Source organism: Ornithorhynchus anatinus, chromosome 6 (assembly GCF_004115215.2).
Source record: "Ornithorhynchus anatinus isolate Pmale09 chromosome 6, mOrnAna1.pri.v4, whole genome shotgun sequence".
Classification (NCBI taxonomy): domain Eukaryota; kingdom Metazoa; phylum Chordata; class Mammalia; order Monotremata; family Ornithorhynchidae; genus Ornithorhynchus; species Ornithorhynchus anatinus.
Window position 1 is genome coordinate 46665372 of NC_041733.1, and position 22491 is coordinate 46687862.

General features: G+C 57.2%; 1 protein-coding gene across 1 annotated transcript; it reads left to right on the top strand.

Moving 5' to 3' along the window:
* Positions 1-719: 719 nt before the first annotated feature.
* Positions 720-22206, top strand: ARR3 (arrestin 3). Its single transcript, XM_039912318.1, has 13 exons — positions 720-781; positions 1006-1065; positions 7777-7807; positions 8308-8368; positions 10416-10463; positions 12467-12663; positions 13734-13793; positions 16295-16362; positions 18501-18636; positions 19268-19352; positions 21077-21149; positions 21475-21612; positions 22118-22206. The coding sequence occupies exons 1-13, from the start codon at positions 720-722 to the stop codon at positions 22203-22205; spliced, it is 1107 nt and encodes a 368-aa protein (XP_039768252.1). The 3' UTR covers position 22206.
* The last annotated feature ends 285 nt before the right edge of the window (positions 22207-22491 follow it).

Consider the following 22491-nt stretch of genomic DNA (forward strand, 5'->3'; position numbering starts at 1 on the left):
ATAATGAATGATGATGATGATAACGGATGATGATCATAATGGTATTTGTTAAGCGCTTACTGGAAGCACCGTACTAAGCGCTGGGTTAGATACAACATGATCAGCTTGGACCCAGTCCCTGGCCCACAAGGGGCTCACAATCTCCGTCCCCATTTTCCAGATCAGGGAACCGAGGCCCAGAGAAGAAGAATAATAATAATGTTGGTATCTGTTAAGCGCTTACTATGTGCCGAGCACTGTTCTAACAGCTGGGGTAGATACAGGTTCATCAGGTTGTCCCACTTGAGGCTCACAGTCTTAATCCCCATTTTACAGATGAGCTAACTGAGGCACAGAGAAGTTAAGCGGCACACAGCTGACAGGCGGTGGAGCCGGGATTAGAACCCATGACCTGTGACTCCTAAACCCGTGCTCTTTCCACTGAGCCACGCTGCTTAGTGAAGTGACTGGCCCAAGTCACCCAGCAGACAAGTGGCGGAGTCGGGATTAGAACCCAGGGCCTTCTGACTCCCAGGCCCGGGGCCGGGCTGCTTTTCATGGACACACTGTGCACGACCAGAGAGGGTTTTTTTCGGCTTCAGCGGGGCAGCTTCCCGATGGTTGTCTTTACTGAGCGCTTACTGTGTGCGGAGCACTGTACTAAGCGCTTGGGAGAGGATGATACAGCAATAAACAGACACATTGCCGGCCCACAGAGAGCTCACGGTCTAGAGGGGGAGATGGGCATCGATATCAACAAATCGACGATGGATGTGGACGTAGGGGGTGCGGGGCCGGGACGGTGGGACGAAGGAAGGGAGCGAAAGTCGGGGGGACGCGGAAGGGAGGGGGAGATGAGGAAAAGTGGGGGGTTCGGGCGGGGAGGGCCTCCGGGAGGAGGCGGGCGCCCAGTAAGGGTTGGAAGAGGCTGTGGGACGTGAGGAGGGAGGGTGGGCCGGGCCGGAGGCGGGACACGGGCCGGGGGGTCCGGCGGCCGGACGGGCCACGTCGGGCCGCCGGGAGCAGGTCGGCGCAAGAGGAGCGGAGCGTGCGGGCCGGGCCCGAGGAAGACGGCAGCGAAGTGAGGTAAGAGGGTCCAAGGTGGTGGAGGGATTTAAATTAACAGTCACACACACTCCTCCACACCCTGTGAATCAGCACATTCAATTCAGTCGTATGCTCTGAGCGCTTCCTGGGCGCGGAGCGCTGTACTAAGCGTTTGGGAGAGTCATCCACAGGCACGATCCCTGCCCACACCGGGTCTGCAGTCCAGAGGGATGTACGGAAACGCACGTACACACAAACATCGCCTGGACACGGCCCTGATATCAGACACCCTTCCCCTTTCCCCCTTCCCGATTCCTTCCAGAGGTCGGGGCAGATGACAAGGCCGGAGAGGGGCTGAGCCGTGTTGGTTGGTGGTTCATTCGTGCATTCATTCGGTTGTATTTACTGAGCGCTTACTGTGTGCAGAGCACTGTACTGAGCGCTCGGGAAGTAGAGCTTTCCACAGAGCAGCGGGGCTCAGTGGAAAGAGCACGGGCTTTGGAGTCAGGGCTCATGAGTTCGAATCCCGGCTCTGCCACTCGTCGGCCGTGTGACTGTGGGCGAGTCGCTTGACTTCTCGGTGCCTCAGTTCCCTCATCTGTAAAATGGGGATTAAGACCGTGAGCCCCACGTGGGACGACCCGATTCCCCTCTGTCTCCCCCAGCGCTTAGAACGGTGCTCGGCACATAGTGAGCGCTTAACAAATACCAACATTAACAGAGCTAATCCCTGCCCGCAACGAGCTCACAGTCTCAAAGCGGGGAGACAGGCGTCAAAAAAGGTCAACAGGCTTTGGTAGCATCTCTATAAGTAAAGAGAAGGATAGAGCCATACACATCATTAATAAAAATAAATCGATTTAGAATGATAAATACGTACACCTATACACGGGTGCTGTGGGGCGGGGAGGGGGTAGAGCAGAGGGAGGGAGTCGGGGCCTTGGGGAGGGGAGAGGGAGCGGAGGAAAAGGGGGGCTCGGTCCGGGAAGGCCTCCTGGAGGCGGGGAGCTCTCGGTAGGGCTTTGAAGGGGGAGGTGGGTGGTTACGGGTGTCCTTCATCCCTCCCTCCCCCCATCCTCCTCTCCCTCTCTGCTCCGCCCGGTCTCCCACGTCCGGTTGGTGTAAGGGGAGAGGTGAGGTGGTGACTCCTTCTTTCCAACGCTTCGGTGCCCGGACCTTCCAGCAAGCCTGACTCTCCTCTCGATCCCCAATTCTTCTTTCAGTGACCAGGCATGGACCGTGCCACACCCGGACTGTCCCCCCTCCACCCCTGACTGTCCCCCACTGACCCAGAACGGACCCTCCCACACCCATGACAGTCCCCTCTCCGTCCCTGACTGTCCCCCACTGACCCAGCACTGACCGTCCAACACCCCCGACCGTCCCCTCTCCGTCCCTGACTGTCCCCAGTGACCCAGCTCTGACCTTCCAACACCCCCTATTGTCCCATCTCCCTCCATCTCCATCCCACAGCCCACCACTTTCCCCTTCCTTCCAACCCTTACCGAGCACCCGCCTCCTCCCGGAGGCCTTCCCCGTCCGAGCCCCCCCACTTTTCCTCATCTCCCCTCCCTTCCGCGTCCCCCGACTTTGGCTCCCTTCCTTCGACCCTCCCATCCCGGCCCGCACCCCCTCCGTCCCCCTCCCTCCTTTCTTTCTTTCTCTTCCCGTCCCTGACTCCCCCTCTAGACTCTCAGCTCCTTGTGGGGAATGGTCTGTTTAACAATAATAATGATGGTATTTGTTAAACGCTTACTGTGGGCCAAGCTCTGTTCTAAGCACTGGGAGAGATACAAGGTGATCAGGTTGTCCGCCGTGGGGCTCCAATCTTCGTCCCCATTTGACAGATGAGGTCACTGAGGCCCAGAGAAGTGAAGGGACTCGCCCCAAGTCCCACAGCTGGCAAGGGACAGAGTCGGGATAAGAACCCACCACCTCTGACTCCCAAGCCCGGCCTCTTTCCGCTGAGCCACGCTGCTTCTCTTAGTGTTTATTGTTCTGTTGTCTTCTCCAAGCGCTCAGTCCCAGTGCTCTGCACCCAGTAAGCTCTCAATACGTAGGCCGCTCAATAAATACGAACGAATGCACGAACGCAACAAGCACTCCATAACTACAAACGAATGAATGAATCGTCGTGGGCAAGGATCCGTCGCTGTTTATTGTCGGATCGCACTTTCCGAGCGCTTAGCCCAGCGATGCCGCACGCCGGCGAGCGCTCAATAAATACGATGGAATGGATGAAATGGACAGGGCCCCACCATAATTGGAAGGGAGCCGGGTTATACAAGCCGCCTTGGGGGGGGAGATCTCTTCAATCCCAGGGGGTCGCCCCCCCCTCCCCGCCCCCCGCCAATCCGCTTACCATCCCATCCGTCCCGCAGCCTTAGCCCGGATCCCGGGGTCACTGGGGTCAACGGCACCCGCAGGGTCATCGTCCTCCCCTCGCCCCCTTTTTATGGTACTTGATAAGTGCTCACCTCTGTGCCAGCCACTGTACTCGTCATAATAGTAACGACGATGGCATCTGTTAAGCGCTGACTACGTGCGAAGCCCTTTCTGAGCGCTCGGAGGGTTACGAGGCCATCACGTTTGTCCCGCGTGGGGCTCGGTCTTCGACCCCATTTTACAGAGGAGGGGACTGAGGCCCAGAGAAGCAAAGTGACTTGCCAGAGTCACCCGGTCTGACAAGCGGCGGAGCCGGGATTAGAACCCACCACCTCTGACTCCCAAGCCCGGGCCCTTGCCCACTGAGCCGCGCTGCTTCCTGCGGGGGGAAGGTACGAGGTGATCAGGTTGGACCTGTCCCATATAATAATGATGGTAGAATAATAATATCGTTAAGCGATTACTCCGCTAAGCGTTGGGGTAAGAAACCAGGTAATCAGGTCGGACACAATCCCTGTCCCATATAATAATGATGATGATATAATAATACTTAGCTATTACTCGATGTCGGGCACTGTACTAAGCGTTAGGGTAAGATACAAGGTTGGACGCAGTCCCTGTCCACATTAATAATAAAGGGTACGTGCTAAGAGTTTACTGTGTGCCAAGCACTGTTCTACAGCACTGGGATAGGTACCAAGGTCATACGGGGTTGGACACAATCCCTGTCCCACCTAATGATTAATAATAATAACGGTAATTATTAAGCGCTTACTACGTGCCAGGCACTGTTCTAAAAAGCCGGGGTAGATACACGGCCGTCAGGTTGGACACAATCCCTATCCCACATTATGATTATTATTATTAATAATATTGTTAAGCGCTTACTCTGTGCCGGGCACTTTTCTAAGGACTGGAGTAGATACAGGTTCTTCGGTTGGACACAGTCCCTGTCCACATATTAATAATAATAATGATTAATAATAATACTTGTTAAGTGCTTACTCTGTGCCAGGCATTTTTCGTAGGCACTGGAGTAGATACAGATTCATCAGGTTGGACACAGTCCCTGTCCCACATATGAATAATAATAGTACTTGTTAAGCGCTACTCTGTGCCAAGCACTGTTCTTATGCTCTGGGCATGGATACCGAGTTAATCAGGTTGGATACAATCCCTCCGTCTCCACCCCCATTTTCCAGATGAGGGAACCGAGGCCCAGAGAAGTGAAGTGACTTGCCCGAGGTCCCGCTGCAGACCAGCGACGGAGCAGGGACTAGAAGCCAGGTCCTTCCGACTCATTCATTCATCAGTCGTGTTTATTGAGCGCTTACTATGTGCCGAGCACTGTACTAAGCGCTTGACTCCCAGGCTCGGGCTGTAGTCACTAGGCCAGCAGCCCTCCCCTCACTGTCAGGACTCCCCTCTTCTGGAGTTGGGTTTTTTGGGTCCCCGGCTACCCCGTACTGACTTGGACGTGGCCTATTGGACAGAGCCCGGGGCCTGGGGCTCAGAAGGACCCGGGTTCTAATCCTGGCCCTCCCACCTGTCTGCTGGGTGGCCTCGGGCGGGCCAACTGGCTTCTCTGGGCCTCGGTTCCCTCCTCCGTAAAACGGGGACGGAGACTGTGAGCTCCACGCGGGACGGGGACCGTGCCCGACCCCCTCGGCCGAGAAGCAGCGTGGCTCGGTGGAAAGAGCCCGGGCTTGGGAGTCAGAGGTCACGGTTCGAATCCCGACTCCGCCACTTGTCAGCTGTGTGACCGTGGGCCAGTCACTTCCCTTCTCCGTGCCTCAGTTGACCTCATCTGTCAAATGGGGATGAAGACTGTGAGCCCCACGTGGGACCACCTGATGACCCTGTTTCTCCCCCAGCGCTTAGCCGCTGCTCTGCACATAGGAAGCGCTTAACAAATACAACATTTTTTATTATTATTATTATCCACCCTGGCACTTAGACCGGTGCCTGGACATAGTAAGCGCTTCACAACTAGCATCATCCTCACCCTCGGGGTCTCCAACGGGTCTCTGTGATGGACAACGGTGGGGGGGAGGGGAGGAGGGGACCCCTGCTATCCCTCCCAAGCGCTTAGTCCAGTGCTCTGCGCATAGTAAGCGCTCGACGAATAGGATGGAAATGAATGCCAGCCCTCCGGCCATACCCTCCGTGCTTCGGTGACCGGATTCCCGGCTGGACTTCTGCCTCCCGATCGAGACGGCTAATCTCCCTGGCCCTAAGCTGCTTTTCGGGGTCCTGGTCCCCTGCTAAGAGTTTACTGTTTTATTTTTATTTAGGGTTTATTCTGGGCCCCCTCCCCATTCCCGGGGTCGTCCCCCCCGCCGCCCCCCCGGGGCCGCAGGATAAGAGGGGCTGACCGGGCCCGGAGAGACCACAGCCGGGGCCCAGACCCTTCCCGCCTGCCAGGTAAAGTCCCAGCTTCTCCTATGGGAGCCCCCCTTCCCCTATGGAGACCCTCCCCACTCCCGGTCAGCCCCGGCCAGCCCATCGCGGGCCGGGGCTGCGCCCGGACTGATCGCAACGTTTAGAAAGAGGGAGGCCGCTGGCGTAGAAAGGAGGCCCAGAAGGGAGGCGGAGGCAGCTCTGGGAGGAGGCCCTGGATCCGGTGGGACATTTGGGGGAGGGGAGATGGGGTGGGTGGAGACCCCCCCCCATACACAGCGTTTAGAACGGCGTCTGGCACATAGTAAGCGCTTAAAGAATGCCATCGTTATTCAGGCCACCCCCTCCTAAGTCTCCCCCCCCCACCCCAAATTTGCCTCTTGGACCTTAAGCTCTTAAGCAGCTCTGGGCAGCTTAAGGAAGGTGAGCGGGTTGAAGGGGGGCTGGGGGAGGGAGCCCCCTCCCCTCTAATGCCCCAGGATTGGGATTTGAGGGGGGTGGGGCTGGGATTTTGGCCCAGTGCTCAGCACACAGTAAGCGCTCAATAAATGCCACTGCAGGAATGACAGTCTGCTTCCTCCACAGATCTGGTCCACCCGACATCACCCATGGCAACCGGCTCCAAGTGAGTGACCCCGGCCCCCGACCCCCCGGCCCAAATTCTGCAATGTCAGGCCGTCGGTGGTGTTTCCCGAGCGCTTACTGGGTGCGGAGCGCTGTGCTAAGCGCTTGGGAGGGGACGCTCCAACGGATACATTCCCTGCCCCCCAGAACCCTGATGGGACCCTCATCCCACCGCCCGTTTGTCCCCCTCCATCCGTCTCCTTCTGTCTCCCCCGTGAAAAATAATTATTCTTATTCTCATTATGGTATCTGTTAAGCGCTTACTATGTGCCAAGCACTGTTCTAAGCGCTGGGGTAGATACGAGGCAAACAAGCTGGACCCAGTCCCTGTCCCCCCCCCCCCCCCCCCGGGGCTCCCAGACTTCACCCCCATTTTCCAGATGAGGGAACCGAGGCACAGAGAAGTGAAGTATCTGGTCTCCCCCGCGGGGCTTTTTTTCTTTTTCCTGGTATTTGTTAAGCGCTTACTAGGCGCCAGGCACTGTACTAAACGCATGGGCGGATCCAGGTTAATAATAATGTTCGTATTTGTTCAGCGCTTCCCGTGTGCAGAGCACTGTTCTAAGCGCTGGGGGGATACAAAGTGATCAGGTTGTCCCACGTGGGGCGCACAGTCTTCATCCCCATTTGACAGATGAGGTCACTGAGGCACCGAGAAGTGAAGTGACTTGTCCAAAGTCACACAGATGACAAGCGGTGGAGCCGGGATTTGAACCCATGACCTCCGACTCCCAAGCCCGGGCTCTTTCCACGGAGCCACGCTCTACACCGCCCTGTCCCACCTGGAGCTCACGGTCTTCCTCCCCGTGAGGCAGTGAGGGGTGGCGGTTAGAGCCCGGGGCTTCTGGAAGTCAGAAGGTCCTGGGTTCTAATCCCCCCTCCGCCCCTTGTCTGCTGTGTGACCTTGGGCAAGTCACTTCACTTCTCTGGGCCTCAGTTCGCTCCTCTGTAAAATGGGGATGGGACGGGGACCGTGTCCCATCCGATCTGCTGGGATCCACCCCAGCGCTTAGTACAGTGCCTGGCACTTAGCAAGCTCTTACCCTTCATTCATTCAATCGTATTTATGGAGCGCTTACTGTGTACTAAGCACTCGGAAAGTACAATTCGGCAACAGATAGAGCCAATCCCTACCCAATCCCCTTATTATCCATTATCATTATTCTCTGTGCCTCAGTCCCGTCATCTGTAAAATGGGGATGAAAGACCATCAGCCCCACGTTGGACGGGGACTGCGTCCGACCCGATTTGCTTCTCTCCACCCCAGCGCTTAGTCCAGCGCTTGGCACGTAGTAAGCGCTAACAAGTACCCGCCCGATTGTTACCCTTCTCATTTTTCAGGGTGTTCAAAAAGACGAGCCCCAATGGCAAGGTGAGTCCATGCATTCGAGGCGGGAGACGATCGCTGCCCGACGACGTTCGTTCATTCATTCGGTAGTATTTATTGAGCGCTTACTATGTGCAGAGCACTGGACTAAGCGCTTGGGATGGACAATTTGGCAAGAGACAGAGACCATCCCGGCCCGTGGATGGGGTTGACGGGGGGTATGTTGTAGGCCCAGGGGCGAGGGGATAGTTGGGGGGGGCTTGGGGAGGTGGGGGCAGACCCCTACCCAAAGAGATCGGAGTCTGGGGGGACCCCAGGATTTGGGGGGGGCTTTGATGATTAAGAGAGGGGAACAGAGGTCACTTTGGGTGGGGCGGGAAGGCCCAAGGCTTGCAGACCCCTCCCCAAGGGTGGAGGGGATTCCGGGGGGGAAGGGGTGGAGAGATGGGGTCAGTCTGGGGGGGGAGGGGAGGGGGGAGGGTCCGGGATAAACGGGGAGGGGGTCGGTGGTGATGGGGGGGGGTGTCTCTCTGCGGATCCTGCAGCTGTCCATCTACCTGGGAAAGCGTGATTTCGTGGACCACGTGGACATGGTGGAGCCGATCGGTCAGTGAGCCAGGACTTGGGGGGGGGGGGTCCCAGAGGGTCTCGGGGGGGCGGTCGGGGAAGAATAATAATAATGTTGGTATCTGTTAAGCGCTCACTATGTGCAGAGCACTGTTCTAAGCGCCGGGGGAGATACGGGGGAATCTGGTCGTCCCACGTGAGGCTCACAGTTAATCCCCATTTGACAGATGAGGTCACTGAGGCCCAGTGAAGGGACTTGCCCACAGACACACAGCTGACGAGGGGCAGAGGCGGGATTCGAACCCATGACCTCTGACTCCCAAGCCCGGGCTCTTTCCATCGAGCCACGCTGCTTCTTGAATGATAATGGGGGTATTCGTTAAGCGCTTACTCTGTGCCCAGCACTGTTCTGAGCGCTGGGGGAGATCCAAGGTCATCAGGGGGTCCCACGGGGGGCTCACGGTCTTCATCCGCATTCGACAGGACGAGGACAAGGTACCGGGGTTAGACTCGGGTCACCGATGTATTTATTCGTTATGCGTGATTATTTATTCATTCATCCTTGTTAATATGATCATTAATAACAATAATTTGGGCCCCTGTGAAGCACTTACTATGCGCTAGGCACTGCACTAAGAGCTGGGGTGGAGCCAAGCACATCGGGTTGGACACGGTCCCTGTCCCACCCGGGGCTCAACAGTCTCAATCCCCATTTTAATAATTGGTATTTGTTAAGCGCTTACTATGTGCAGAGCACCGTTCTAAACGTTGAGGTACGGGGTCATCAGGTTGTCCCACGTGAGGCTCACAGTTAATTCCCCATTTTCCAGATGAGGCCACTGAGGCACAGAGAAGTGAAGCGACTTGCCCACGGTCACACAGCTGACGAGGGGCAGAGCCGGGATTCGAAACCACGACCTCTGACTCCCAAGCCCGGGCTCTTGCCACTGAGCCTCAGCTGAGGAAACTGAGGCCCAGGGAAGGGAAGCGACTCGCCCTAGATCACCCAGCAGACAAGTGACGGAGCCGGAATTAGAACCCATAACCTTCCAACCCCAAGGCCCCGGCTCTGTCCACTAAACCACGCTGCTTCTCTTTTTGAGCGCTTACTGTGTGTGGAACACTGTACTAAGCGCTGGGGAACTAATAATAATAATAATGATGATAGTATTTGTTAGGCGCCTACTATGTGCCAGGCACTGGACTAAGAAAGAACAATTTCTCGAGGGTCCTGAGCGTCACTTCACCTCTCCGGGCCTCAGTGACCTTATCCGGAAAATGGGGGATGAAGACCGGGTGAGCCCCGTGTGGGACGGGGACCGTGTCCGACCCCATGAGCTTGGATCGCCCCCAGCGCTCAGTACAGTGTCCGGCACGTAGTAAGCGCTTAAAAAACACGGCGATGATTATTATGACTGAACAACTGGAGTCGGCCCAGTGTCCGGCACATAGTAAGCGCTTCACAAACACGGCGATTATGATTATGACTGAACAACTGGAGTCGGCCCAGTGTCTGGCACATAGTAAGCGCTTCACAAACACGGCGATGATTATTATGACTGAACAACTGGAGTCGGCCTAGTGTCTGGCACATAGTAAGCGCTTCACGAACACTACAGTTATCACCACAGGTATTGCACTAACTGCTAGAGAGAAGGCGGTAGATTGGTAGGTGTGATTGACAGCTCGGGGCAAGACCCCGGGAGTCAGAGGACCTGGGTTCGAAATCCCGACTCCCGGTCTGCCGGGTGACCCTCGGGCGGGTCACCTCACTTCTCCGGGCCTCGGTTGCCTCCCCTGGAATGTGGGGATGAAAAGGACGAACCCCACGGGGGACACCCGATTACCCGATTCCCCCCAGGGTTCGGCACATAGCGAGCGCTTAACAGATTGCCCACGATTTTTATTATTAATAGTCACAGTAATAGACTCATCCCGGCCTTCAAGGAGCTGAGAGCGGAGGGGGATATTTTGAAGGTGACATTTTGGGGGGTTGGGATCGGAAGGGTCTGGGAGCGGATGGGGCTGGTCTGGGGGGGGGGGTCTCCCTCCCCCCTAAATCTTCCCCCCAACCTTCGCCCCACAGACGGCGTCGTCCTCGGTCGACGCCCGCAATACGCCAAGGACCGGAAAGGTTGACTTAACCCGGCGGGGGACGGGGTGGAAAACGAAAGGGTGCGGGTTGCGAGTCCAGCTGTGTGTGTGTCTACGCGTGGCTCGGCGGCAAGAGGCCCGGGCCTTGGGAGGCAGTAGGGTCGTGGGTTCTAATACCTGGCTCCGCCATCTTGTCGGGCGAGGGCCATCGCTTCTGCGGGGCCTCGTGACCTCGTCTGCGGAAAATGGCAGCATGAGGTACGGCGAGGCCCACGGGGGACAATCGATTGAACCCCTTGTATACCACCCCGGGCGCTTAGAAGCGGTGCTCGGCACAAACACATGATGATGAATTATTATGTGGCTTTGGTGTGTGTTTCATCTGTGCACACGTCCGGCGCGCACGTGTGTGACTTCTCCGGGCCTCAGTTTCCTCATCTGTCAAATAATGATCATAATTATGGTATTTGTTAAGCGCTTACGGTGCGCAGAGCAACTGTTCTAAGCGCTGGGTGGATACGGGGTCATCAGATTGGCCCCACGTGGGGCTCACGTTATTAATCCCCATTTTTACAGATGAGGTAACTGAGGCCCAGAGAAGTTAAGTGACTTGCCCAAGGTCACACATGGGCGTGAAGATTGTCGAGCCCCACGTAGGACAACCCGATGACCTTGTATCTACTGTGGAGACCCTGGGCCCGGGAGGCAGAAGGTTGTGGGCGCCGTAGTACGTGCTTGGCACGTAGTAAGCGCTCAACGAAAACCATCACAGTCGTTATTATTATTCTTATTATTACTAAGCGCCGGGCGGATACAAGGTCATCAGGTTGGACCCAATCCCCGTCCCCCGTGGGGCTCCCGGTCTCCATCCCCATTTGGCAGATGAGGAAGCTGAGGCCCAGAGAAGGGAAGCGACTTGACCAAGGTCACCCAGCGGACAAGCTGCGGAGCGGGGATTGGGGGAAAGAGAGAGAGAGAGAGCGTTTGTGTGAGTGTACGAGTGCTTCTGAAATGCTGTCGGTTTCTCTAGTGATGCTCTGTCTCTCCCCGGCTGTTATCTCTCCTGAGCTGTCTCTCCCATGATAGTCTCTCCCGGCCTATTCCTCTCTGGCTGTCTCTCCCCGGGGTCTGTCTCTCTCCCCATCGCCTGTCTCTCCCTGGCGTCTCACCCTATCTGTCTCTCCCCATCATCTCTCCCCGTTTGTCTCTCCCCATCCGTCTCTCCCAGCGTCTCTCACCCTATCTGTCTCTCCCCATCATCTCCCCCCGTTTGTCTCTCCCCGTGAGTCTCTCCCAGCGTCTCTCTCACCCTCTCTGTCTCTCCCCATCATCTCTCCCCGTTTGTCTCTCCCCATCCGTCTCTCCCAAGGTCGCTCTCACCCTATCTGTCTCTCCCCATCTGTCTCTCCCCGTCATCTCTCTCCATCCGTCTCTCTCGGTCCATTCGTCTCTCCCCATCTCTCCCCGTCTGTGTCTCTCCATCCGTCTCTCTCCATCCGTCTCTCCCCGCGTCTCTCTCACCCTATTTGTCTCTCCCCATCGTCTCTCTCCTTGTCATCTCTCCCCATTGTCTCTGCCCATCGTCCGTCTCTCCCCGTCTGTCTCTGCCCATTCTGTCTCTCCCCGTCTGTGTCTCCCCGTCTGTCTCTGCCCCCGTCTGTCTCTGCCCCCCCCCCCCGTCCGTCCCTGTGGCCCCCGGGGTTGTGGGATGGTTCGGGGGTGGCCGGGGTCCCCGGGGGTCCCCTTCCTCTAGAGAAGCAGCGGGGCTCAGTGGAAAGAGCCCGGGCTTGGGAGTCAGAGGTCGTGGGTTCAAATCCCGACTCCCTCACGGGTCAGCGCTGTGACTTTGGCCCAGTGACGGCGGCACTTCTCCGGGCCTCAGTCCCCTCATCTGTCAAATGGGGATGGAGACCGGGAGCCCCACGGGGGGACCACCTGATGCCCCTGTATCTCCCCCAGTGCTTGGCACGTAGTAAGCGCTCGTCAAATGCCATGATCATCGTGATCGTGATCATTCTCACTGTCACCCTGCTCCCGGGGCAGTGTGGGCTCAGCTGACCTGCGCCTTTCGCTACGGCCGCGACGACCTGGACGTGCTGGGCCTCACCTTCCGCAAGGACCTGTGGGGGCAACGGCTGCGGGTGCTGCCCCCGCCCTCCGAGAAGCCCCCCGCCCTCACCCCCCTGCAGGACCGCCTGCTCAGCAAGTTGGGGCCCCACGCCCACCCCTTCACTTTCCAGGTGCCGGAACCCCCGACCCCCATCTCCCCCCTCCCCCCAACCCAGGCCCCCCGTCTCCCCCGGGACCCCCTGCCCCGAGGCCCCCGAGCCCCTCGTCTCCCCCAGGACCCCCTGCCCCTCCCCCCCGACTCCCCGGGACCCCAGACCTTTTCTGCCTCCCTCCCTCCCTCCCTCCAACCCTCCCTCCATCCCTCCCTCCTTCCCCGCATCTCTCTCTCTTTCTCCCTCCCTCCGTCCCTCCTTCGCTCCCGTCCTCCGTCTTTCCCTCTCTTCCTTCCTTCCTCTCGCTCCCTCCGTCCCTCCTTCCCTCCCTCTCTCTCCTTCCCTCCTCCTTCCTCTCTCTCTCTCCTTCCCTTCCTCCCTCCCATCCTCCATCTCTCCCTCTCTTCCTTCCTTCCCTTCCTTTCTCTCTCCCTCCCTCCCTGCCTTCCTCCTTCCTTCCCTCTCTCTCTCCTCCTCTTTTCCCCCTTCCCTCCCTCCCTCCCTCCCTCCCTCCCTCCCATCCTCCCTTTCTCCCTCCTTCCCTCCCTTTCCCTCTCTTTCTCCTTCCCTCCCTCTCTCCGTCTTCCTCCTTCCTTCCCTCCTTCTCTTCCTCCCTCCCACCCTCTACCCCTATCTTCCTTCCTTCCTTTCTCCCTCCCTCTCTCCCTTCTTCCCTCCCTCCTTCCCTCCCTCCCTCCTTCCCTTTCTCTCTTCCACTTTCCCTCTCTCCCTCCCTCCCATCCTCCTTTTATCCTCCTTCCTTCCCTCCCTCCCTCCTTCCCTCTTTCTTTCTCCCCCTTTCCTCCCTCCCATCTTCCTCCCCCATCTTCCTTCCTTCCTTTCTTTCTCCCTCTCTCTCCATCCTTCCTTCCTTCCCTCCCTCCCTCCCTCCCTCCTTCTTTCTCCCCCTTTCATCCCTCCCATCTTCCTCCCCTCCCTATCTTCCTTCCTTCCTCTCTCTCCCTCCCTCTCTCCCTGCTTTCCTTCCTTCCTTCCTCCCTCCCTCCTTCTCTGTCTCTTTGTCTCTCTCCCTCCCTCCCTCCCTCCATCTCTCCATCTCTGTCCGTCTCTCTCTCTCCCTCGACCAGATGGCCACCAACCTGCCCTGCTCGGTCACCCTGCAGCCCGGGCCTGATGACGTGGGAAAGGTGACAGCCCCCTCCCCCCGATCCCCTGACCCCCCTGACCCCCTGACCTTCCCCGACCCCCTTGACCCTCCCTGACGCCCCCGACCCCCACCCCACTCAGGCCTCTGCCGGACAGAGACGCAGCAGCGTCCGGAGAGGACGAAGTGGCCGGCTGGGCTGGGGACACGCCGGGGATCTACCAATCAATCGGTCAGGCGGCGATATCTGTTGAACACTCACTGTGTGCAGAGCACTGGACTAAGCGCCGGGGAGAGTCCGGGGGAACCGAGTTGGTGGGGCTTCCGGCCTAGAGGAAGAGGGTCGGGCAGAATCCATCCATCAGAACTCTCTGGTGAACAGTTTTTTAATCCTAATTAAAATGAAACGAGGTGCTATTTTAATGGTATCTGTTAAGCGATTAACTATGTGCCAGGCACCGTACTAAACGCTGGGGTGGGTACAATCAAATCGGTGCCCCGTGGGGCTCCCGGGCCTCATCCCCGTTCTCCAGGTGAGGGAACTGAGGCCCAGAGAAGCGAAGCGACTTCCCCGAGGTCGCACAGCAGACAAAGGGTGGAGCCGGGATGACAACCTGGATTGACTCCCAGGTCCGGGCTCTATCCACTCGGCCACGCTCTATCCTCCCCAGCGCTTAGTACAGTGCCTGGCACCTAGTAACCGCTTAACAAATACCATCACTGTTAGAGGAGAGAAGTGGCGGGGGGGGGGAGCGATGTAGTGGGTGAGGTGCCGAGCATATTTACCCAGAGAATGAGGGAAGCAGCGTGGCTCAGTGGGTAGAGCCCGGGCCCGGGAGTCAGAGGTCATGGGTTCTAATCGCGACTCTGCTGCTTGTCTGCTGCGTGACCTTGGGCAAGTCGCTTCCCTTCTCTGGGCCTCGGTTCCCTCATCTGCAAAATGGGGTTGGAGACCGTGAGCCCTGCCGAGGGACAACCTGATGACCTCGTATCTCTCCCAGCGCTTAGAACAGTGCTTGGCACATAGTAAGCGCTTAACGAATCCCAAGATTATTATTTTTCTCTGGGCCTCAGTTCCCTCAACTGGAAAATGGGGATGAAGAGTGTGAGCTTCATACAGGACAGGGGCTGTGTCTGACGGAAGCTCGTTGTGGGCAGGGGAAGGTGTCTATGTATTGTCGTATTGGACTCACCCAAGCGCTCAGTACAATGCCCTGCACGCAGGAAGCCCCAAGTAGTGTCCGGCGCGTAGTAAGCGCTTCACAGATACCATTTTTTTGAGCTCGTTGTGGGCAGGGAATGTGTCCGTTTACTGTTCTATCTTCCTCTCCCCAGCGCTCAGTCCAGTGCTCTGCACCCAGGAAGCGCTCAACAAATCCGATTGACTGACTGACACTCTCCCAAACGCTTAGTTCAGTGCTCTGCGCCTGTTGACTTGTTTCCCTGTCCGTCTCCCTCCTTCTAGACTGTGAGTCCTCAGTGGGTCGGGATTGGCTCTCTTTATTGCTGAACTGTGCTTTCCAAGCGCTTGGTACAGTGCTCCGCACGCAGGAGGCGCTCAATAGATACCGTTGAAGGAATGAATGAACGTAGGCGCTCAATAAATAGCACCGAATGAATGAATGAGTGCGTTTAAAAAGCAGCTCCATAGGGACGTTTGCGGATCTGCCCCCTGGTGGTGACACTCCGGTATTACGTCCAGGCGCAGTAGGTCAATCCTATTTACTGAGCGCTTCTTGGGTGCAGAGCACTGTTCTAAGCGCTCTGGGGAGGATCATACGACAGTAAACAGACCCATTCCTTTTATTGAGCGCTTCCTGGGTGCAGAGCACTGTTCTAAGCGCTCAGGGGAGGACAATATGACAAGAGACAGACCCATTCCCTGTACTGAGCGCTTCCTGGGTGCAGAGCACTGTTCTAAGCGCTCAGGGGAGGACAGTATGACAAGAGACAGACCCATTCCCTTTATTGAGCGCTTCCTGGGTGCAGAGCACTGTTCTAAGCGCTCGGAGGAGGACAGTACAACACTAAACAGACACTTTCCCTGCCCAGAACGAGCTCAGACTCTCGGCAACCCTTCAATCATATTTACTGAGCGCTTCCTGGGTGCAGAACACTGTTCTAAGCGCTCGGAGGAGGACAATACAACACTAAACAGACACTTTCCCTGCCCAAAACGAGCTCGGAGTCTCGGCAGCCCGTCAAACGTATTTACTGAGCGCTTCCCGGGTGCAGAGCACTGTACTGACCGCCTTGGGAGTGGACAATACAACAATAAACAGGGACGTGCCCTACCCACAACAAGCTCACAGTCCAGGCAGTCAGTCAGTCGTATTTACTGAGCGCTTCCTGGGTGCAGGGCACTGGCCTAAGCGCTGGGGAGAGGACGATAGAACAATAAAGGGAGAGATTCCCTGCCCCACAACGTGCTGACAGTGTAGAGGACGTCTGCCCGGCTGGTGGGGCGGTTTGGGGGTGAGTGAGGGGAAGTTGGGGGGCAAACTCTGGGGGCAAAGTGTAACTCACTTGCTTATCCCCTCTCAGGCCTGTGGTGTAGACTTCGAGGTGAAAGCTTTCTGCGCTCAGGATCTGGAGGAGAAAGTCCACAAGAGGTGAATGCTTCTTACTAAGAATAATAATAATAGTATTTGTTAAGCGCTTACTACGTGCCGAGCACTGTTCTGAGCACTGGGGGAGGTACAAGTAATCACGCTGGACACAGTCCCCGTCCCACATAATAAGAATAATACTTGTTAAGTACCGATTATGTGCCAAGCACTGTTCTAAGCGCCGGGGGAGATACAAGGTCGTCGGGTTGGACGCAGGCCCTGTCCCACAATAATGAGAATAATAATGATGTTGGTATTTGCTAAGCGCTTACCGTGTGCCGAGCACTGTTCTGAGCGCTGGGGGAGATACTGGGTCGTCGGACTGGACACAGTCCCTGTCCCACATAATAATAATAATGTTGGTATTTGCTAAGCGCTTACCGTGTGCCGAGCACTGTTCTAAGCGCTGGGGGAGATACAGGGTCGTCGGGTTGGACACAGTCCCTGTCCCACGTAATAAGAATAATACTGAAGTACTTATTATCTGCTAAGCACTGTTCTAAGCACTGGGGGAAGATACAAGGTCATCGGGTTGGACACAGTCCCTGTCCCACATAATGCTAATAATGATGATGATAATAATAATACTTGTTAAGCACTTACTGTGTGCCAAGCAGTGGGGTAGATACATGGTAATTGGGTTGGACACAGTCCCTGTCCCAAACAATAATAATAATGATGATAACGGTGGTATCTGTTAAGCGCTTACTATGTGCCAAGCACTGTTCTAAGCGCTGGGGGAAGATACAAGGTCATCGGGTTGGACACAGTCCCTGTCCTACATAATGCTAATAATGATGATAATAATAATAATAGCACTCGTTAAGCACTTACTATGTGCCAAGCACTGGGAGAGATACAAGGTAATTAGGTTGGACACAGTCCCTGTCCCAAATAATAATAATAATGATGATGATAACGGTGGTATCTGTTAAGCGCTTACTATGTGCCAAGCACTGTTCTAAGCGCCGGGGGAGATACAAGGTCATCGGGTTGGACACAGTCCCTGTCCTACATAATGCTAATAATGATGATGATGATGATAATAATAATAATAATAATAATAATAGCACTCGTTAAGCACTTACTATGTGCCAAGCACTGGGGAGAGATACAAGGTAATTAGGTTGGACACAGTCCCTGTCCCAAATAATAATAATAATGATGATGATAACGGTGGTATCTGTTAAGCGCTTACTATGTGCCAAGCACTGTTCTAAGCGTTGGGGGAAGATACAAGGTCATCGGGTTGGACACAGTCCCTGTCCTACATAATGCTAATAATGATGATGATGATGATAATAATAATAATAATAATAATAATAGCACTCGTTAAGCACTATGTGCCAAGCACTGGGGAGAGATACAAGGTAATTAGGTTGGACACAGTCCCTGTCCCAAATAATAATAATAATGATGATGATAACGGTGGTATCTGTTAAGCGCTTACTATGTGCCAAGCACTGTTCTAAGCGTTGGGGGAAGATACAAGGTCATCGGGTTGGACACAGTCCCTGTCCTACATAATGCGAATAATGATGATGATGATGATAATAATAATAATAATAATAGCACTCGTTAAGCACTTACTATGTGCCAAGCACTGGGAGAGATACAAGGTAATTAGGTTGGACACAGTCCCTGTCCCAAATAATAATAATAATGATGATGATAACGGTGGTATCTGTTAAGCGCTTACTATGTGCCAAGCACTGTTCTAAGCACTAGGGTGGATACAAGTTAATCAGGTTGGACACAGTTCCTGCCACATAGTAATAGTAATAATGACGGTATTTGTTAAGCGCTGACTATGTGCCAAGCACTGTTCTAAACACTGGGGAGGTAGAAGGTCATCAGGTCGTCCCCCGTGGGGCTCACCGTCTCCATCCCCATTTGACGGATGAGGGAACCGAGGCCCAGAGAAGTGACTTGCTTCAAGTCACCCAGCTGACAAGTGGGCGGGATTAGAACCCACGACCTCTGACTCCCAAGCCCGGGCTCTTGCCACTGAGCCACGCTGCCCTTTGGGGGATTTGGGGGGCTTCTAGTCCAGGCTCTCCAGGCTGGAGGATGGGAGGAGGACCCGCCCCCCCCAACACACACGCGCATAATTACATACTGAACGCCCCTCTCCCCGCCAGGGATTCGGTGAGGCTGGTCATCCGCAAAGTTCAGTTTGCACCCCAAGACTCGGGCCCAGCGCCCCAAGCCGAGACCACCTGTCGCTTCCTCATGTCCGACAAACCCCTGCAGCTCGAGGCTTCTCTGGACCGTGAGGTTGGTGACCCCCTTCGCCCCCTCTTTTTTCTTCAATGGCGTCTGTTAAGCGCTCACTACGTGCCAGGCGCTGTACTAAGCGCCGCGGTAGATCCGAGTTAATCGGGGTGGACGCGGTCCCCGTCCCGCGTGGGACTCACGTTCTTCATCCCCATTTTCACGGAGGAGGGAACTGAGGCCCTGAGAAGTGAAGTGAGCGGCCCAAGGTCACACAGCAGATCGGGGGCGGAGCCGGGATTAGCACCCAGGTCCTTCCGACTCCCAGGCCCGGGCTCGTCCCGCTGGGCAAAACCCCGCCGTCCTACCCCACCCCGCCGGGGACAACCTGGGCCCCAGGCGGCGATCCCAGCAGCGGGATGTACTGAGCGCCCCCTCGGTGTGGGGCTCCGTACTTGGCGCGCGAAGCGGCGGGGCCCAGCGGATAGTCTGCTGCGCGACCTTGGGCCGGTCACTCCACCTCTCCGGGCCTCGCTTCCCTCGGCTGGGGCCTGGGAGGGAAGTGGGCCGGGGCGGTCAGGTCAGGCTGGAAGGGGGGTGGACGGGGGGCTACCTGCTGGACGTCGGGGGGCACCGCTGGGGGCTGGGGAGGGGGTCTCTGCCCCGGATTTGAGCCTCGAGGGTCTCCCCCTAGATTTATTACCACGGGGAGACCATCCCGGTCCACGTGTCCATCGACAACGCCACCAGCAAGATGGTCAAGAAAATCAAGATTTCAGGTCAGCCCCGACCCCTCAACTCCGACCTTTGCCCCTGGTGTGACCTCGGCGCTGCCCCGGACGCCACCCTGACGTGACTTCCCACCCCTAGTGTCCTCGGCCCCCAATAACGGTAATAATAATCCTAACGATGGTATCTGTTCAGCGCTTACGAGGTGCCAAGCACTGTTCTAAGCGCTGGGGGGGGGGGATCCGAGGTCATCAGGTGATCCCCCGGGGGGCTCCCGGTCTTCGTCCCCATTTTGCAGGTGAGGTCACTGAGGCCCAGAGAAGGGAAGCGACTCCCCCGAAGTCACCCAGCTGACAGGCGGCGGAGGCGGCATTCGAACCCACGTGCTCGGACTCCCAAGCCCGGGCTCTTGCCGCTGAGCCGCGCCGCTTCTCGTACTTGTTAAGCGCTGTGTGCCGAGCACTGTTCTGAGCGCTGAGATCCAAAGTCATCGAGTTGGACACGGTCCCTGTCCCACGTCATAATAAGAAGAATATTTGTTAAGCGCTTATTATGGGCCAAGCACCGTTCTGAGCACTGGGGTGGAGACAAGTTAATCAGGTTCATTCATTCAGTGGTATTTATTGAGCGCTTACTCTGTGCAGAGCACTGTACTAAGCGCTTGGAATGGACAGTCTGGCAACAGATAGAGACCAGCCCTGTCCAACGACGGGCTCTCGCTCTAATCGGGAGAGACGGTCTGGACGTAGTCCCCGTCCCACATAATAATAATAATAATAATAATAATAATTATGGTACCTGTTAAGTGCTTACTATGTGCCAGGTGCTGTACTGAGCGTTGGGCTGCCTACATTAGAAGCAGAGTGGCTCAGTGGAAAGAGCCCGGCCTGGGCCTGCCTAATAATAATAACGTTGGTATCTGTTAAGCGCTTACTAGGTGCAGAGCGCTGTTCTAAGCGCTGGGCGAGATGCAGCGGGGCTCAGTGGAAAGAGCCCGGCCTTGGGAGTCGGAGGTCATGGGTTCGAATCCCGGCTCCGCCGCCTGTCCGCTGGGTGACCGTGGGCGAGTCACTGCACTTCTCTGGGCCTCAGCTCCCTCATCTGGAAAATGGGGATGAAGACCGGGAGCCCCACGTGGGACGACCCGATTCCCCTGTATCTCCCCCAGCGCTTAGAACGGCGCTCTGCACATAGGAAGCGCTTAACGAACACCAACATTATTATTACAAGGGGAGTCGGAGGTCGTGGGTTCTAACGCCGGCTCCGCCCCTTGTCCGCTGTGTGACTTGGGGCCGGTCGCTTCGGTTCTCTGGGCCTCAGTGACCTCATCTGTCAAATGGGGATGAAGACCGGGAGCCCCACGGGTTCCCACCTGATGACCCTGGATCCCCCCCCCCCAGCGCTTAGAACAGTGTCTGGCACGTAATAAGCGCTTCCCAAATGCCGTCATCGTTACTATTTTGCCAGCAAGTCGCCGGGGCGCCTGCAAGCCAGTCGGGTCGGACCCAGGCCCCCGTGGGACTGGCAGTCCTCGTCCCCATTTTCCAGATGAGGGAACTGAGGCCCAGAGGAGGGGAAGTGACTGGTCCAAGGTCACCCGGCAGACGTGCGGCACCCGGGACCGAACAGTGACCGCCACCCCCGCCCCGTCCCTGCCCCGACGGCGACCCGTTTGGCGGGGCGGGGCGGGGGGGCGGGGTCCGGGAGGCTGCCGGAAGGGCGGGCGGCCGGATTTGGGGGTGTGAAGTCGGTCCGCGCTCCCTCCCCTGTCCAGTCGAGCAGATGACGGACGTCGTCCTGTATTCGCTGGACAAGTACACCAAGACCGTGCTCGCCGAGGAGTTCCCGTGAGCCGGCCCCCGGGGCCAGCGCGGTCCGGGACGGGGGGCGGGGGTTAAAGGTCGGAGGTCAGAGGGCCGGGGGGACGGAGGGAGGGCCCCCGTCTCCCCCCGGGGCCCGGAGGTCACGCTGTCGTAGGGTCTCCCGTCTACCGCGTGCGGAGCACCGGGCCGAGCACTAAAATCGGTGGACGGGGTCCCCGCCCTCGAGGAGCTTCCGGTCTGCCGCGTGCGGAGCACCGGACTGAGAGTCGGGGAGAGGACGGGGGAATCGGTGGCCCCCGTCCCCGCCCTCAAGGCCCCCCGGGGGTCTCGTCCCGTCCCCGTCCGGCAGGGAGACGGTGGCCGCCAACTCCGCGTTCTCCCAAACGTTCCACGTGACGCCCCTCCTGTCCGCCAACCGGCGGAAGCGGGGCCTGGCCCTGGATGGTCAACTCAAGCACGAGGACACCAACCTGGCGTCCACCACCACGTGAGGGGCCGCGGCCTACCCCGGGAGCCCCGGCAGCCCCGCTCGCCCCCGGCCCCCAACCCGGGTGACTCCCCCCCCCCCCGGGAGGGGGGTCTCCCACATCCTGGAAGCGGCACGGCTCATTGGTTCAATGGTATTTATCGAGCGCTTACTATGCGCAGAGCGCTGGACTAAGCGCTTGGAATGGCCAGTTCGGTAACAGAGACGGTCCCTGCCCTTTGACGGGCTTTTACAGGCTCAGCGGCGAGAGCCCGGGCTGCGGCGTCAGAGCTCGTGGGTTCGGATCCCGGCTCCGCCACTTGGCAGCTGGGTGACTCGGGGCAAGTCACTTCGCTTCTCTGGACCTCGGTTCCCTCCTCTGTCAAATGGGGACGAAGACCGGGAGCCTCGCGTGGGACCACCTGATGACCCCGGATCTCCCCCAGCGCTTAGAACAGTGCTCGGCACATAGTGAGCGCTTAACACATGGCAACGTTATCATTATTATTCTCCTCCCCTCCCTCAGGCTGCGGCCCGGTGTGGACAAGGAAGTTCTGGGCATCGTGGTCGCCTACAAAGTCAGGGTGAACCTGGTGGTCACTCGGGGAGGGTGAGTGAGGGCCGGGGGACCCGCGGGGGGACGGAGGGTCCCGGCCGGGACGGGTGGGCCCCCCCCCGAACGCGGGAGACCCTCGTCGACCCCACGGAGGAGCGCCCGGGCCTGGCTTCTAATAAAAAAAATAAACCGTGGTATTTGTTAAGCGCTTACTCTGTGCAAAGCACTGTTCTGAGCGCTGGGAGATACAAGGTGATGAGGTTGTCCCACGTGGGGCTCACAGTTTTTTAATCCCCATTTGACAGATGAGGTCACTGAGGCCCAGAGAAGTGAAGTGAGTTGCC

What these genes read in the sequence shown, in the direction of transcription:
- ARR3 (XM_039912318.1), top strand. Translation starts at nt 720, where the DNA reads ATGGGCATCGATATCAACAAATCGACGATGGATGTGGACGTAGGGGGT. An exon ending in GGGGGTGCGGGGCCGGGACG is followed by an intron (nt 782 to 1,005) that starts GTGGGACGAAGG and finishes CGCCGGGAGCAG; the next exon opens with GTCGGCGCAAGAGGAGCGGA. An exon ending in GGACATGGTGGAGCCGATCG is followed by an intron (nt 8,369 to 10,415) that starts GTCAGTGAGCCA and finishes TTCGCCCCACAG; the next exon opens with ACGGCGTCGTCCTCGGTCGA.